This window comes from Podarcis pityusensis, assembly GCF_964106645.2.
Source record: "Podarcis pityusensis genome assembly, chromosome: 9".
NCBI lineage: Eukaryota > Metazoa > Chordata > Lepidosauria > Squamata > Lacertidae > Podarcis > Podarcis pityusensis.
The window spans coordinates 74,720,846-74,736,632 of NC_138034.1; the positions used below are offsets into that span (position 1 = coordinate 74,720,846).

Here is a 15,787-nt window from a genome sequence, read left to right on the forward strand (position 1 = left end):
AAAAGTTTAAAAACAGATCCAATATTCCCAAATCCTTAACTGTCATTACCTTATTTCATCGACCTCCTCACCCCTCCCTTTTTTGTATTCTAGTTATTGATTATCACAGCAAATCTTTCCCATTTTTCATAATATTCTGTCATTGAATTACCTTAATCTATTTTAACCTTATCTTACTATAAAAAACCCTAAAACTTAAAACTTAAGTCTTATCTATACCAATTTCTCATAACCATAACATATTCTTGCATAGTTCTTTTTAACATTTCTGCTAAAGCCAAATAATTTCATTCCAACATTTTTCTAATACTCATTAATTTTAGAAAACATTCCTAAATAGAATTTTTGAAGCTTTCTCCAATCTTCATCCAACGTCTCTTCCTCCTGGTCTCGGGTTTTGTCAGTCCTTTCTATCCCATCCATCTAGTTCATTAACCTGGTAACCTTATGTCCGAGGCCCTTAAGTCTCTTCCATGTCCCTTCCGCAGATCTTCTTCATATTTATACCTGTACTTTACTTTGTCTTCTGCTCCTTTCACTCGTAGAGACTCCAGCTTGACAGTATTTTTGTCCCTTCTCAACAGATCAGCCCCTTTTCCATAGTCCACACTGAACTCCATGTGGTATTTAAAAGCATGTTTCAAGGTCCCTCCAAAATTGAGGACCCCCACAACTCCAAACTCCTCCCGGCCCAACGCCAGACTTGAAAAGTCAAAACATCCCTGCATAGGGGGGTCTATCCAGCCCCCCATCTCCAAACCAAACAAGACTCTATCTCTCCAAATCTGGCTTTTTCCAGGTTCATTCGTCAGATCCAACAACTCATGTTCCTGCTGGGCCACGGTTCCCTCCATCTCTGCCTCCCGGGGTCCAGCCACAACCTCCTCCTTCATCTGATCTGTCAGAGCACACTCCTGAATTGATTCCTGAGTGGGTTCTATATAGATACCCACTACCTGTCCAAAATTTCTGATCGCAACAGTCATCAAATCCGTCTTCTCATGTAACTGTTCCAATAAAGCACTTGTCTTACAGAAAGCACGCACCAGAGCCTCTGAGTACATTGTTATACAAGGTCAGAAGTCTGTTCCCACGATCTTAATCTGTTGCAGCTGCGAAGCTCCCCAGTTCAAATTTCATAACAGTTTCACAAGCTCCCTCTAGGGAAAGGACGTCTATTTGTATCCAACTCTTTTCTCTCTCTCTCTCTCTTTTTTTAACAGCAGATCTAACAACAAAGTTTCCTTTTTAAGATATTTTGTCAATATTTGTTCCTTTAAAATGCGAAAGAGGACAATGGAATCACTATGTTTCTCTTCTTTTAACTGTCTCAAAAACATTTGTCTATAGTCAATGAACTTCCCAAAAACGTCTATCCTGACACCCCGCTCCCAGGTTCAAGACGGTGGAAAATTACTTTTCTTTACACTCTCTTCTGCAGGTTTAAGCAATCCGGAAAAAATCCCCCCTCTTCTCCTGCTTCCGAAGGGGGTTCAGTAATTTTAGATGATGAAAGTTGATCCTTTACAAACGATTTTCTACACTCTAGTTTGCCATGTCTTTGCTTTAATCTATCTACAAGAAACGGAAGGCTGACTTCCTGTTTAGACCTTCCCGTTTCAGTGCCAAATTAAGAAAGATTTCTTGATCCAATTTTCCGTTCTACTCACAGATTGTTGTTTAAAGTCCAATTGTCCAAATTTGATCTGCTCACGGGTAGTTGTTTTTGTAGCCAAATTGTCCCAGGAAAAAGGTAGCGCGCTCCGGCAACGGCTGTGCGGCTTCGCTCCACGGAAGAAGCAGTTGACTCTCAGCACCGCGCCACTAGCCCCTCTTCGCTCCGGAGCCCGTAATTGGGTTCCTTTACGAATTGGGGGGGGGCGCGAAAGGTGCCTGCCGAGTCCCATGGTCACAGGCTTCATCTGCCTGTGGTTTTTTAAAGGGTCCCCGCTTCGCTGTAGCGGAACAGACCCGTTTTCCGTGGAGCCAGTCCCTCCGGATCAGAGGGAATCCGCCATTGCCGATGGCGCCACCCTGGAAGTCCTGGAGGTCTCTTCTTAACCTGAAACTGTTCTTAACCTGAATCTCCACTTTAGCTAATGGGGCCTCCTGCTGCTGCCGCGCCGCCGGAGCACGATTTCTGTTCTCATCCTAAAGCAAAGTTCTTAACCCGAGGTACTATTTCTGGGTTAGCGGAGTCTGTAACCTGAAGTGTATGTAAGCCGAGGTACCACTGTATTTGCAATGCATACCAATATTTGTTTCCTTACTTTGTATGCCCAATGCCCCACTGTCCCTTCTGATCTCCATGGTCACTATCTTACAAGCTAAATAAGGGCAATCAGTGGGTTCATAGGCTGCAGGAGACTAATTTTTCATCCCAGGTGGTAGAATCATAAAATCATAGAGTTGAAAGGGACCCTGAGGATCATCTAGTCCAACCCCTGCAATGCAGGAATGTGCAACTGTTCCTTATGGGGCTCAAACTTGCAGACTTGGCATTATCAGCACTATGCTCTGGCAAATGGAGCTATCCAGTGTCTCAAGACAATGGTGGACTGGATGAGGGCCAATAAATCAATTTGGTCTCCTTCACCAACTGAGACCATTCCTGGACAGCAGTAACCTGATCACTGTAGCCCATGTGCTAATAATCTGAAGGCTGTATTACTGTAATGTACTCATGTGGGTGGGGCTGCCCTTGAATCTTCAACTTCATCAAGAAAATCCTTGATCTCAGGAGATTTAAGTGATATTCGTAGCAGATGCTTTGAGAAAACACAACATTCAGTTCCTTTGGGAGTTCCCTCAAGGGCTAAATTTTTCATTCAGCGGGTTTCCAGGTCCTCGCAAAATGGCAATCGGACTGAGAATCTGATGGCTCCATCAGATTCGGCTCCATAGAGTGAGGGGAAGAGCCCAAGGGCGATGCGCCTCCCCCAAAAAACCCAAGAGGAGCATTGGGGTGTCTCGGGGTGCTGCAAAACAATATTATAATTGTTTTCTGGAAGAAAGATAAGATTAACTCTCTGGAAACTATTTTACTTCTGGGAAAGTACTTTTGGATCTACTCTGAAGATGTCCAAATTAACGGATTTACAATTATGTATTTATTTTACTAAAAAGGCATTTGCTGGCTAAAAATCAAGAGAAAAAGAAGAGGACCAGAATACTCACTGTGAACATTGTCTAAAATAAATTTAATAACATTGATTTATTATATGGATTCTCAGGAAGCCTCCACACCACTGTCTTAAATTTTTCGCTTATGGTTGTGGAAAGGAAAGTTCTTAGCAATTGAAATCTATTCAGTATTATTATGTTGGATCTTATAACTATTTTGACATGAATGGATGCAAAGATTTGTACATATAATTGTCAGAAACAGATATTTGTGAGCAAAGTGGCAGAGGTGGAGGGATTAGGTTGGAAAAATAGGCTTCCACTGCTGAGTTGATGACCTTGACAAAGTACTGAGAAAGCTAAAAATAATACACACTGTGGTGGGAAAGGGCTTGGTGTTTTGGAATTAAACCCTATAGAGGAAGCTGGGAAAAGAGGAGACTTGCCCCCACCACTGTTGGGAAACTGTGTACATGCAGCTACTCACACAGGGTCAATTAAGGTTTGGCAGACAGCCAAAAGGCCATGTGAAGGAGTAAGTCTGCCTGGTGATACAGAGGCATGGAGACAGCTCCATGATTGGTCAAGCTCTCTCAAGGGAATGATAATTAATGGTCTACTAACTGGAATGTGTTAGTTCGTTAGTTCAGTGGTTCAGTGTGTCAGTTTAGGAACTGTGAGTCATGTCAGAGAGAGCTAGCTAAAGATCATCAATGGTTCCTCTTCATCCTGGAGAAGAGTGACTAGTGGGGTTGCACAGGGTTCTGTCTTGGGCCCGGTCTTATTCAACATCTTTATCAACGACTTGGATGATGGACTCAAGGGCATCCTGATCAAATTTGCAGATGACACCAAACTGGGAGGGGTGGCTAACACCAAAGAGGACAGGATCACACTTCAAAATGACCTTGACAGATTAGAGATCTGGGCCAAAACAAACAAGATGAATTTTAACAGGGGGAAATGTAAAGTATTGCACTTGGGCAAAAAAAATGAGAGGCACAAATACAAGATGGGTGACACCTGGCCTGAGAGCAGTACATGTGGAAAGGATCTAGGAGTCTTGGTTGACCACAAACTTGACATGAGCCAACAGTGTGACGCGGCAGCTAAAAAAGCCAATGCAATTCTGGGCTGCATCAATAGGAGTATAGCATCTAGATCAAGGGAAGTAATAGTGCCACTGTATTCTGCTCTGGTCATACCTCACCTGGAGTACTGTGTCCAGTTCTGGGCACCACAGTTCAAGAAGGACACTGACAAACTGGAACGTGTCCAGAGGAGGGCAACCAAAATGGTCAAAGGCCTGGAAACGATGCCTTATGAGGAACGGCTAAGGGAGCTGGGCATGTTTAGCCTGGAGAAGAGGAGGTTAAGGGGTGATATGATAGCCATGTTCAAATATATAAAAGGATGTCACATAGAGGAGGGAGAAAGGTTGTTTTCTGCTGCTCCAGAGACGCGGACACGGAGCAATGGATCCAAACTACAAGAAAGAAGATTCCACCTAAACATTAGGAAGAACGTCCTGACAGTAAGAGCTGTTCGACAGTGGAATTTGCTGCCAAGGAGTGTGGTGGAGTCTCCTTCTTTGGAGGTCTTTAAGCAGAGGCTTGACAACCATATGTCAGGAGTGCTCTGATGGTGTTTCCTGCTTGGCAGGGGGTTGGACTCGATGGCCCTTGTGGTCTCTTCCAACTCTATGAGTCTATGATTCTATGATCTGTGTTCTGTTCCTGTAAATAGTCCACTGTATATAATAAACACCTAACTACAAGTTCCTGGTTCCTGCTTCGTCTATCCTGTCTGCAGCCAAGTTGCCAATTGCTTCCGTGGATTCTGCGTTTACTCTGCTAGGTCTGGCTAAGGTCCTGCAACTAGTCATAAAGTTGTGAAACACCAGTAGGTTTTGCCAATATACTCTAAATTGGAAATGGCAAAAGGAAAAAGCTCAATGTTAAAAGTACCCAGCCAGACTGCAATACACGAGAATTTAAAATATGAATTGTTTGATTTGCTTTTATATATTAATATTTTGAGCCAATGAAGATGTTAACAAAACAGCTTCTCAAATTCTTAAAAATACTGATGCACTTTCAGAGGCTGGGAGACAATTAAAAGATGTGAATGCACAAACCACCAAGGTGGGAATGGTAGACAAACGAGGTCTGAGGAAAATACAAGGGAAAGTAAGAATAGTCAAAGACAAAAAATGGAATTCCATGTGAAATGATTTGGTAGGTCCTGACTGATGAAGATGGTACCATGTGTGAAATGATTTGGGAGGCTTTGACTGTGCTGGAGAAGAAACAGGAAGGGAAGGCAAAAGGTTTAAGAGGCTATCTTATGTGGTGGCAATGTAAAATTATTAAAAAGGCCTGGGAAAAGACATATAAAGATTTGAAGAAAATGTGGGAAATGATTGTTGTTTTAAAAAAATTGAAGTTATGATATTGAGATGTACAGGACTTGATGGACCGTTTGAGCGAAAAACTTGGCTTCAGTATGCGAGACTGGATGCCAGGCTAAGACCAGCCAACCACTATGGAAGGAAGAAGTCTTGGCCAAAAATGATAATGAAGAAGATTGGCAAAATAAATTACTGAACTATGCAGGACAAATTATTACAAAAAAGGGCAACCGTTCAATGAATATTTTTAAAGCTTTGTATAGATTCTTACATGAGACAGAATAATTGCCACACACAGGAAGAACAAATATATAGTTTGAGTTGCTCACTTGTCCTTTTATAAATCATTTACTGTGTCAACACAACTAGAAGTTATTAATATTGCAGTTGTTGTACAAGCGTCTATTATTATGACCAGAATGTAATGGATATTTAAAAGGTTTTGAATTTTTAAAGCAAATAATCAGTCCATCAATTCTGTCAAGATCTGGCAGACTGCCGGCTTAGAAGAGAAGAGTTTGGATTTGATATCCCGCTTTATCACTACCCAAAGGAGTCTCAAAGCGGCTAACATTCTCCTTCCCCTTCCTCCCCCACAACAAACACTCTGTGAGGTGAGTGGGGTTGAGAGACTTCAAAGAAGTGTGACTGGCCCAAGGTCATCCAGCAGCTGCATGTGGAGGAGCAGAGATGCGAACCTGGTTAACCAGATTAGGAGTCTACTGCTCTTAACCACTACAGCACACTGGCTTAGGTAATCAGCATGTAGTAGTTGTAATTACAAGAAGATTTATTGCATACAGTCATTAACCTCGGAGCCGTGCACACTAGCAGCTGCTCCTCAGAGAGTTGACCTTCATCTAGGCCACTCTCACTGTGCTGATAAGGTACATTCTCTTCTCCTGAGAAGGGGCGTTTTAGCCCACTGCTGTGAAAAATGCAAGTCTGAAATTATGGACTTGGAATATTAATGGGATGAACTATAAAAAAAATACAATAAAATTGAATATTATTTGAAGAGGAAGAATTTGGACATTATTTGTTTGCAAGAGACTCATCTGGCGAGAAGACATAGAAAGGTGTTAATTAAAAAAAAAACTAGGAAACGAATTTATTTCATCAGACAGAAGCAAGAAGAGAGGGGTGGTGCTGTATATAAAAAATAAATTGGAAGCTTAGCAGATTTTTAAAGATGAGGAAGGTAGAGTTATTGCAGTTCAAGTCAGATGGCAAGGCGAAAAATTGATAATAGTCGGGGTCTATGCACCTAATGGAAATAAAACTGATTTTTATAAAGAGTTGGAGGAAAAGTTATTTGAATTTATGGACCAGAAAATCATAATAATGGGTGATATGAATGGAGTGGTGTCAATGGAAATGGGTAGATTAAGAGCAAGTGGGAAAGTTAAGGAAGGGAAATTACCCAAGACTTTTTTTTTCAATGATTGAGAATTGTAACTTGATAGATATTTGGAGACTAAGACACCCATTAGAAAAACAATTCACTTATCATTCAGAAGCAAATCAGTCAATGTCAAGAATTTATCAGGTTTGGAGCGAATTAACACCAAGAAATACAACCAAAAGTACTTTCGGATCATAATGCAATAAAGTGTGTTATAAAAGGAATAGAAGAAAAATCCTTTTGATGGAGAATAAATGAGAGTCTTTTGGGTGACCAGAAAATAATAGAAAAGGCACTTAAGAATTTAACGGACTATTTTGTGAATAACTGTAATAAGGGTACAAAAATTAGTACAGTATGGGATGCCAGCAAAGCGGTGATGTGAGGTTTTTTTTATTCAGCAGAATACGATTAAAAACAAATTAAGAGAAAAAGGGAGGAAAGAAATTCTAAAACAAATAATGGAAAATGAGAATAATTTAATTTAAAAAAACCAAACAATATGAAAATAAAGCAAAATATTAAAATATTACAAACTCAATTTGCAATGATAATAAAGAAGTAGAATGGAATATTAAAAGAATGAGACAGAAAAATTTTGAATTTGCAAATAAGTCTGGAAAATGGCTGGTATGCCAAATTAAGAAAAGAAAGGAACAGAATACAATTAATAAAATTATAGTGGATGGAAAAGAAACAGACAATCTGAAAGAAATTAGAAAAGGATTTGTAGACTTTTACAGACATTTATATAAAAGAACTGAGAAAAGTGATATTAAAAAAATAGAAGAATTCCTGAGGAAAAAGGAGGTGCAAAAAATCCCGACTGATAAAAAAGACAGACTGAACAACCCAATTGAAGTAGAGGAAATTAAAGAATTTAATGATCGCTGAAGAATTGATGCTTTTTGAATTATGGTGCTGGAGGAGACTCTTGAGAGTCCCATGGACTGCAAGAAGATCAAACCTCTCCATTCTTAAGGAAATCAGGCCTGAATGCTCACTGGAAGGACAGATCCTGAAGCTGAGGCTCCAAGACTTTGGCCACCTCATGAGAAGACTCCCTGGAAAAGACCCTGATGTTGGAAAAGATGGAGGGCACAAGGAGAAGGGGACGACAGAGGACGAGATGGTTGGACAGTGTTCTCGAAGCTACCAGCATGAGTTTGACCAAAGTGCGGGAGGCAGTGGAAGAGAGGAGTGCCTGGCGTGCTCTGGTCCAGGGGGTCACGAAGAGTCGGACACGACTAAATGACTAAACAAACAAAATTAAAGAAGCCAAAAAACAATTGAAAAGTGGGAAGACACCGGGACCGGATGGATTCACTGCAAGATACTATAAAGAAATGAAACACATCCTACTTGTGCCAATGAAAGAAGAAGAAGAAGAGTTTGGATTTGATATCCCACCTTTCACTCCCTTTAAGGAGTCTCAAAGCGGCTAACATTCTCCTTTCCCTTCCTCCCCCACAACAAACACTCTGTGAGGTGAGTGGGGCTGAGAGACTTCAAAGAAGTGTGACTGGCCCAAGGTCACCCAGCAGCTGCATGCGGAGGAGCAGAGACTCAAACCCGTTTCCCCAGATTACGAGACTACCGCTCTTAACCACTACACCACACTGGCTCTCAAAGAAGGTATGAACAATATATTAAAGAAAGGAGAATTACCTGAAACATGGAAAGAAGCATATATTACATTTATTCCGAAGCAAGACTCTGATTTAACGCAAGTAAAGAATTATCGGCCAATTTCGCTGTTGAATAATGATTATAAATTATTTGCAAGCATATTAGCGAGCAGGATGAAAAAAATACTGAAATAAATGATACATAAAGATCAGGCAAGTTTTCTTCCTGGCAGACAGATGAAAGATAACATAAGGAATATAGTGAATATAATTGAATGCCTGACAGCCAGGAATGAAAAACAAGCAATGTTAATTTTTGTGGATGCGGAAAAGGCCTTTGATAATATATCTTGGGAATTTATGCTAAAAAATTTGGAACTTATGGATATGGGTCAATTCTTCTTAAATGGTTTAAAAGCTATATATACTGATCAGAAAGCAAAATTGATTGTAAATAATATAACAACAGAAAATATTGTAATTGCTAAAGGCACAAGACAAGGATGTCCCCTTTCTCCATTATTATTCATATCGGTACTGGAAGTACGTCTAAGGTCGATAAGGAAAAATGAGCAGATAAAGGGTGTTACAGTCGGTCGGAATGAATATAAGGTAAAAGCCTTTGCCGATGGCTTGGTATTAACAATTGAAGAACCACCAACAAGTATCAATGAAGTAATTGAGGAGATAGAGCAGTTCGGTCAAGTGGCGGGTTTTAAACTGAATAAAAGGAAAACTAAGATAATGGTTAAAAACATGGAACAGGAATTGGTTGAAACATTGCAACAACAGATAGGTATAGAAGTGGTTAAAAAAGTTAAATACTTAGGAATTTGGTTAACTCCTAAAAATATTGATCTGTTTCAAAATAATTATACACCAATGTGGAATAATGTTAAAAGGGATCTAGAGGTATGGGGAAGGTTGAAACTATCATTTTGGGGAAGGATATCAGCAATAAAGATGAACGTGCTACCAAAGATGTTATTTCTGTTTCAGACAATTCCATAATCAAAGGGGCAGCAATATTTAAAGAGTGGCAGAAGATAATTTCAAGATATATCTGGCAGGGTAAGAAGCCGAGAATACAATATAAGTTATTAACAGATGCAAAGGAAAGAGGAGGCTTCGCCCTGCCGGACTTGAAATTATATTATGAAGCATCGTGCCTCTGTTGGTTGAAGGAGTGGATGAAATTGGGAAATACAGAATTGTTGGATTTAGCAGGCCATGATAATAGATTTGGTTGGAATGCATATTTATGGTATGGTAAAAAAAGGTCAATAAAGGATTTGGAAACCACATATTTCAAAGATCTCTTATTGAAATTTGGGATAGGTATAAAAACCTACTGGAACAAAAAACACCACATTGGTTGTCTCCATTAGAAATGATGTGTGTAAAAAAGGTTAATATGAGCGGGAAGTGGATAACATATGGGAAATTGGTAATTAGAGAAGGAGGAAAATGGAAATTGAAACCATATGAGGAAGTGAAAGAGTATGTTAATGATTGGTTACATTATCATCAGATTAATGAAGTATTTAAACATGATATTAAAGAAAAGGGCTTTTGTGAAAAAGAATCGAGGTTTCAACAAGAAATATTGAATAATGATTTTAAAATTCTGTCCAAAATGTACAAATTACTGCTTGAATGGCACTTGAAAGACAAGGAGGTAAAATCAGTTATGATTCACTGGGCAAAAGACTTTGGATATAATATACAGTTAAATGAATGGGTCAAATTATGGAAAGAGGGTCTGAGATTTACTGCATGCAATGCACTAAAAGAAAATGTCATGAAGATGATGTACAGATGGTACATCACACCAGTAAAGTTAGCAAAAATGTATAAAGTTAGTAACAAATGTTGGAAATGCAAAGAAAAAGAAGGATCATTTTATCATATGTGGTGGGAATGTAAAAAGGTGAAATGCTTCTGGGAGATGATATATAATGAGTTGAAAAAAATGTTGAAATATACTTTCATTAAGAAACCAGAAGCATTTCTCTTGGGTATAGTTGGAAATGATATAAACAGGAAAGACTGTAAGCTTTTTTTATATGCAGTAACAGCAGCAAGAATATTATTGGCCCAAAAATGGAAGCAAGAAGAATTACCAACATTAGAAGAATGGAGGGTGAAACTAATGGACTACGCAGAACTAGACAAGCTAACAGGAAGGATCCGAGACCGACGGGACCAGAGGTTTACCGAAGACTGGACTAAATTTATGGAGTATTTGAAAAGTATCTGTGACGATCAGATTACGTTTGTAGGATTACAAGAAGTTCTGTGAGGAGTAATTTGAGAAATATTGTAAAAATGGAAAGGGAGAAATGATTTGTTAGAAAATGTCAAGGCAATATTAAGTTAAGAATTGCAGGAGAAATAATTAAGACGGAGGATTATCAGAGGTGCTGAAGGAAGTCCAAATAAGGATATGTGTATAATAATTTGTGCGGTATGTCTTTAAAGTTTTGTATGCTAAAAACTAATAAAAAATATTTTAAAAAAGAAAAGAAAAATGCAGGTCTTTCTCTGCCTCTTTTGACTGACTGCCCCCCACCCACCCACACGGACTGTGGGAAGTCCTGTCCATGACAAATTCTAGGACACGGGGGCCATTTTATCTAAATTATATAATTAGGTATTTGAGTGATTGGTATTAATAATTGCATTATAAATTGGTATTGTTAGAATGAGGCTATTATCGGATTGTAATTGCAAAGTAATAAAAATTATTATTAAAAGAAAAGAAATATCTCTGAACATATGAGAAAATAAAAACTGGGATACAGCAATGCTTGAGTGTCTCACCAAACACAGTAGGTCAATTAGAGGCATTAGAAAAAGACACACCTTCCAAAAATGGAATAAAACAAAGGCCATTAGATGTACTTCTAGATAAGTATTTAAAGGTTCAAAAATAAAACAGTAATAACTTTTGGAAAAAAATAAGTAGTATAACATATCTGAAATAAACATTTTTCTGGGTTTATGCTTTATGTGGCATGCTGATTGGCTATGATGAGCAGCCAATCAGGAAATGGTATAGCCTAAAGGGGAGGAGTTCTGGAATGCCTGACATCACAAGGGAGGTGGTTCTGAGCCAGTGGGAGGATGAAACAACCTTAAGAAGAAATTAAAGGAGAGAAAAGATTGTTCCATGACAACACCAAGGTATCCAAACAGAAATAAGTCTGATGGGTGGAATACTTTCCTTACAAGCTATGATTTTCAGCATGTTCAGATGTGTTGCAACTAGAATGAGATAAGATTTGTTTCTCAGGCCTGAGTATTCTTGGCAATGACAGAGCCTATTCATTAGCCTTTAAAAGTAACATTTTGCTTATGCATAGCATCTTGTGAGAATAAGCAGAGACAAGCAGAGAAAAGCTGTTTTGGATTTTTAGAAGACAAAAGGAGTTTTGGACAGTTTTGAGGCCTGGGGTGATTATTGAAGCCTGGGGTGATTTCAGACAGGATTTGGGTATCTTGTCCCTTCATTCCCCCCTGTTTGTTTTTGGACAGCCTCCAGGCCTGTCCCAAATGGACCACTATCCTTTCTAGAGGCCACTGAGTCTTTCCCCAATTTTGGGAGCTGGGAGCTGCCTGCAACTGTTGCTAGGTCAGCTGTCACCACACCAAGCGTGTCAGGCATGCAGTCAGATTGCAGCCAAAAGATAAGTTCCTGGCGTGTACTCAGGTGTAATGGTTTGGGCTGGGAACGTACATGTCAAATTGTCACTGGCGCTCTTTGACACAAAGCCAGCCAGTAATTCGGTGAACCTAGCCTTTCGTGCACAGGGTTATTACCAAGTCGGTGCTGTGGTTCAAAGGGGGCTTTAGTTAAGTTCTGGAGGCTCTGGGTGGAGCTCTACCAGGTGGCAAGATAATGAAAGGAGGCCGGGGCATGATTTCCCTGATTGAACAACCCACACAAATACCCTCCTCTGCAGGGGTGTTGTAAAGCTATCCAGAGGCTCTGCAACCTTCTATAAAAATCAGTTATGCAAAAGGAAAGGAAAGAAAATGAGAAAATGTCCTCTTTCAATCCATGCTGGATTCTTGAGCCGTGCAAAGCGTCCAGGGGTGATGCAGGAAGGCAGGGTGGTCATCTCACGGGCGTCAGGCGTCTGGTGGGCGTTGGGCGTCTTGGGTCCCTTCCAACAATGCTGGAGCGATGTCTGGGCGTCTGGGTCCAATCTGGGTCCTCATCAGCTGATGTTCGAGCAAAGGCACAAGGCGTTATGGCAAAGGCTCACCTGTTAAGAGAAGAGATAACAAAGACGGCAGCGATTGCACAGAACAAATTGATAGATAACATTTGAACATAAGGTATATTAACTCAAAAGGGTATGCTTGGCAGGAAACCTCGCAAGGGGTTAACAGTTCTGTTCCTTGGGTTAAGTTTTGCCAGCTGAGTTTTTTTTTAATTCACAGAAAGCATTCACTTGCTTTTGCAACAGCCCTCTTCTTTCTTGAAGCCACAGCATCAGATGTCAGGCTGCGTCTTGGCAAAAAACACACAAAATGGCACACCTGGAGATCCTGGATAACAGCTTCCCTCTGCTTCTTTTTCAGGACCAACAGATGATCTCCAAAGTCTTGTTAGATTCAAGTGGATTTATATGCGTCCAACTGAGACCGGATCTAGTACTCCATCTTTTCTGATGACCAGGAGGTAGTTGTATAATTAAATGAATATATCTTCCATTAAGGGTGGGGAAGATGTGGCCCTGTGATGGAGGAAGTTGGCACCCAGGAACATCTGAAGACCTCATAGGTCCCACACTATCTATTAAATGGTGAACATCTTACTGGAGTCCTGTAAACTAGATGTCCAGGAGTTAAGAGAGAGGAATAGGATGCAAAATGAGAATCTGCTATATTACCTAAAACAATTTTTAAAAATGCCTTGGAATCCATATGGAACATCCTTTTGGCTTAAAAACTGAGATTGATCCAGCAAAAGAAAATGGAAGACATTTCAGTTATATTGGACTCAACAACATCTTTATGTTGGATTGTATAACAATAACAATAACAATAACAATAACAATAACAATAACAATAACAATAACAATAACAATAATACTACAGTGGTACCTCGGGTTAAGTACTTAATTTGTTCCGGAGGTCTGTTCTTAACCTGAAACTGTTCTTAACCTGAAGCACCACTTTAGCTAATGGGGCCTCCAGCTGCTGCCGCGCCGCCAGAGCACGATTTTTGTTCTCATCCTAATCCGAGGTAATATTTCTGGGTTAGCGGAGTCTGTAACCTGAAGCGTATGTAACCTGAAGCATATGCAACCCGAGGTACCACTTTAATAAATTTTATTTATACCCCGCCCTCCCCGGCCAGAGCTGGGCTCAGGGTGGCTAACACCAGTAAAATTACAATAAAAACATAATGGGGGGGGGGACAAAAAAACCCCAAAGTTAAAATAAGTTTAAAATGCAGCCTCATTTTAATAGTAACCCATAGATCAAAACCATAAGGGGAGGGAAACATAAGGGTCAGACTGAGTCCAAACCAAAGGCCAGGCAGAACAGCACTGTCTTGCAGGTCCTGCGGAAAGATGTCAAGTCCCGCAGGGCCCTACTCTCTTGTGACAGAGTGTTCCACCAAGTTGGGGCCAGTACTGAAAAGGCCCTGGCGTTAGTTGCGACCAATCTAACCACCTTGCAACCTGGGACCTGCAAAAAGTTGTCATTTGTATACCTTAAGGTCCTCCGCGTGGCATACCAGGTGAGGCGGTCCCGTAGGTACATCGGTCCTAGGCTGCATAGGGCTTTAAAGGTCCAAACCAGCACCTTAAACCTGACCCTGTACTCCACCGGGGGCCAGTGCAGTTGGTAAAGCACTGAACGAATGTGATCCCATGGCAAGGATCCCGTAAGGAGCCTTGCTACGGCATTCTGAACCTGCTGGATTTTCTGGGTCAGCTTCAAGGGCAGCCTTAACCTCCATGGAAAGGGAGACATCGAAGGTTACACCCAAGCTCTTGACAGAAGGTGCTAGCACTAACTGAACCCCCTCAAAAGATGGGAGTTGGCTCCCCAACCCCATGTCGTCCCGACCCAGCCAGAGGATCTCTGTCTTCAAAGGATTTAACTTCAACCGGCTCCCACGCAGCCATCCAGCCATAGCTTCCAAGCATCTGGTCAGTGTGTCCGGGGCTGAGTCAGGGCAGCCGTCCATCAACAGATAAAGCTGGGTGTTATCAGCATATTGATGACAACCGAACCCAATGCTCCGGACAATCTGGGCAAGGGGGCACATAAAGATGTTGAAAAGCATCGGGGAAAGGATTGCGCCCTGTGGGACTCCACACACCAAGGGGTGCTGTGGCAACAACTCCCTCCTAGTGCCACCCTCTGTCCCTGACCTGAGATAAAGGAGCGCAGTCATTGTCAGACTGTGCCCTGAATCCCCATGTCGGCAAGGCGGTGGTCCAAAAGTTCATGATCGACCATGTCAAAGGCTGCTGACAGATCTAAGAGAATCAGCAGTCCCGACCCGACTGACTGTCGCTGCTCTATACCTAATGTGCTCATAGTCTTATTCTCCATTTGTTGTTGTCTGATTCTTTGTTGTTGTTGCACAGACAAGACTGAGAGGATGGGGAAGCCAGCGCCCGCAAAGCCGGCAAAGCCGGCAAAGCCTGCAGCTCCAGCGGGAGAAGAACAACCAGGAACTGGAGGTCTGTATACAGCACAGTCATATGGGATGAAGTTTCTCTTAATGTAGAGGAATGCACGGGAAAGGGAAGTTGATGGGGAGACAGGTAGAAAGTGGAACCAGACATATTGTGCCAGGGGAAAATGCAGGGAAAAGCCCACACAGCTCTTTGGGTGCCAGAGATCCACTAAGCCCCATAGAAACCCCAGGATTCAGCCCACTCTTGGCTGCTGGCTGTTGTGTTCCTTTACTGTGTGCAGTCCGGAATGGCTCCACCGTTAGGCAGAATGAGGCAGTTGCCTCAGGTAGCAGGTGCTGGGGTGGGTAGAGATGTGTAGACCACACAAGCTGCACTGCACCTCCTCAGTTAGCTTGCTGCCCCATCAGCAGCCCATGGCCAGCCCAGTAAAGTTTCTGTATGTGGAATTTGTCGGAGCCCCATACGACCCAGCTGTGATGGCTACTCCTCCAACGTATCTTCGGAACCCATCCAGGCTCTCCTCCAACGGTGATTAACAACCTAAGCCTTT

At 41.3% G+C, this 15,787-nt stretch overlaps 1 protein-coding gene across 4 annotated transcripts in view; it reads left to right on the forward strand.

The window, feature by feature from the left end:
- The window catches only part of LOC308485349 (uncharacterized protein), a 63,120-nt gene that overhangs the window by 26,479 nt on the left and 20,854 nt on the right, over window positions 1-15,787 (forward strand). Inside the window, exons 1-3 of one of the 4 annotated variants that reach the window (XM_081021152.1) lie at window positions 11,649-11,752; window positions 13,157-13,259; window positions 15,184-15,279. In XM_081021152.1, the coding sequence (XP_080877278.1) occupies window positions 15,198-15,279 (82 nt within the window). In that variant the 5' untranslated portion in view covers window positions 11,649-11,752; window positions 13,157-13,259; window positions 15,184-15,197. Of the gene's footprint in view, window positions 1-11,648; window positions 11,753-13,156; window positions 13,260-15,183; window positions 15,280-15,787 lie in introns of those variants that run through there. The other 3 variants (XM_081021150.1, XM_081021153.1, XM_081021151.1) reach the window with 3 other exon arrangements.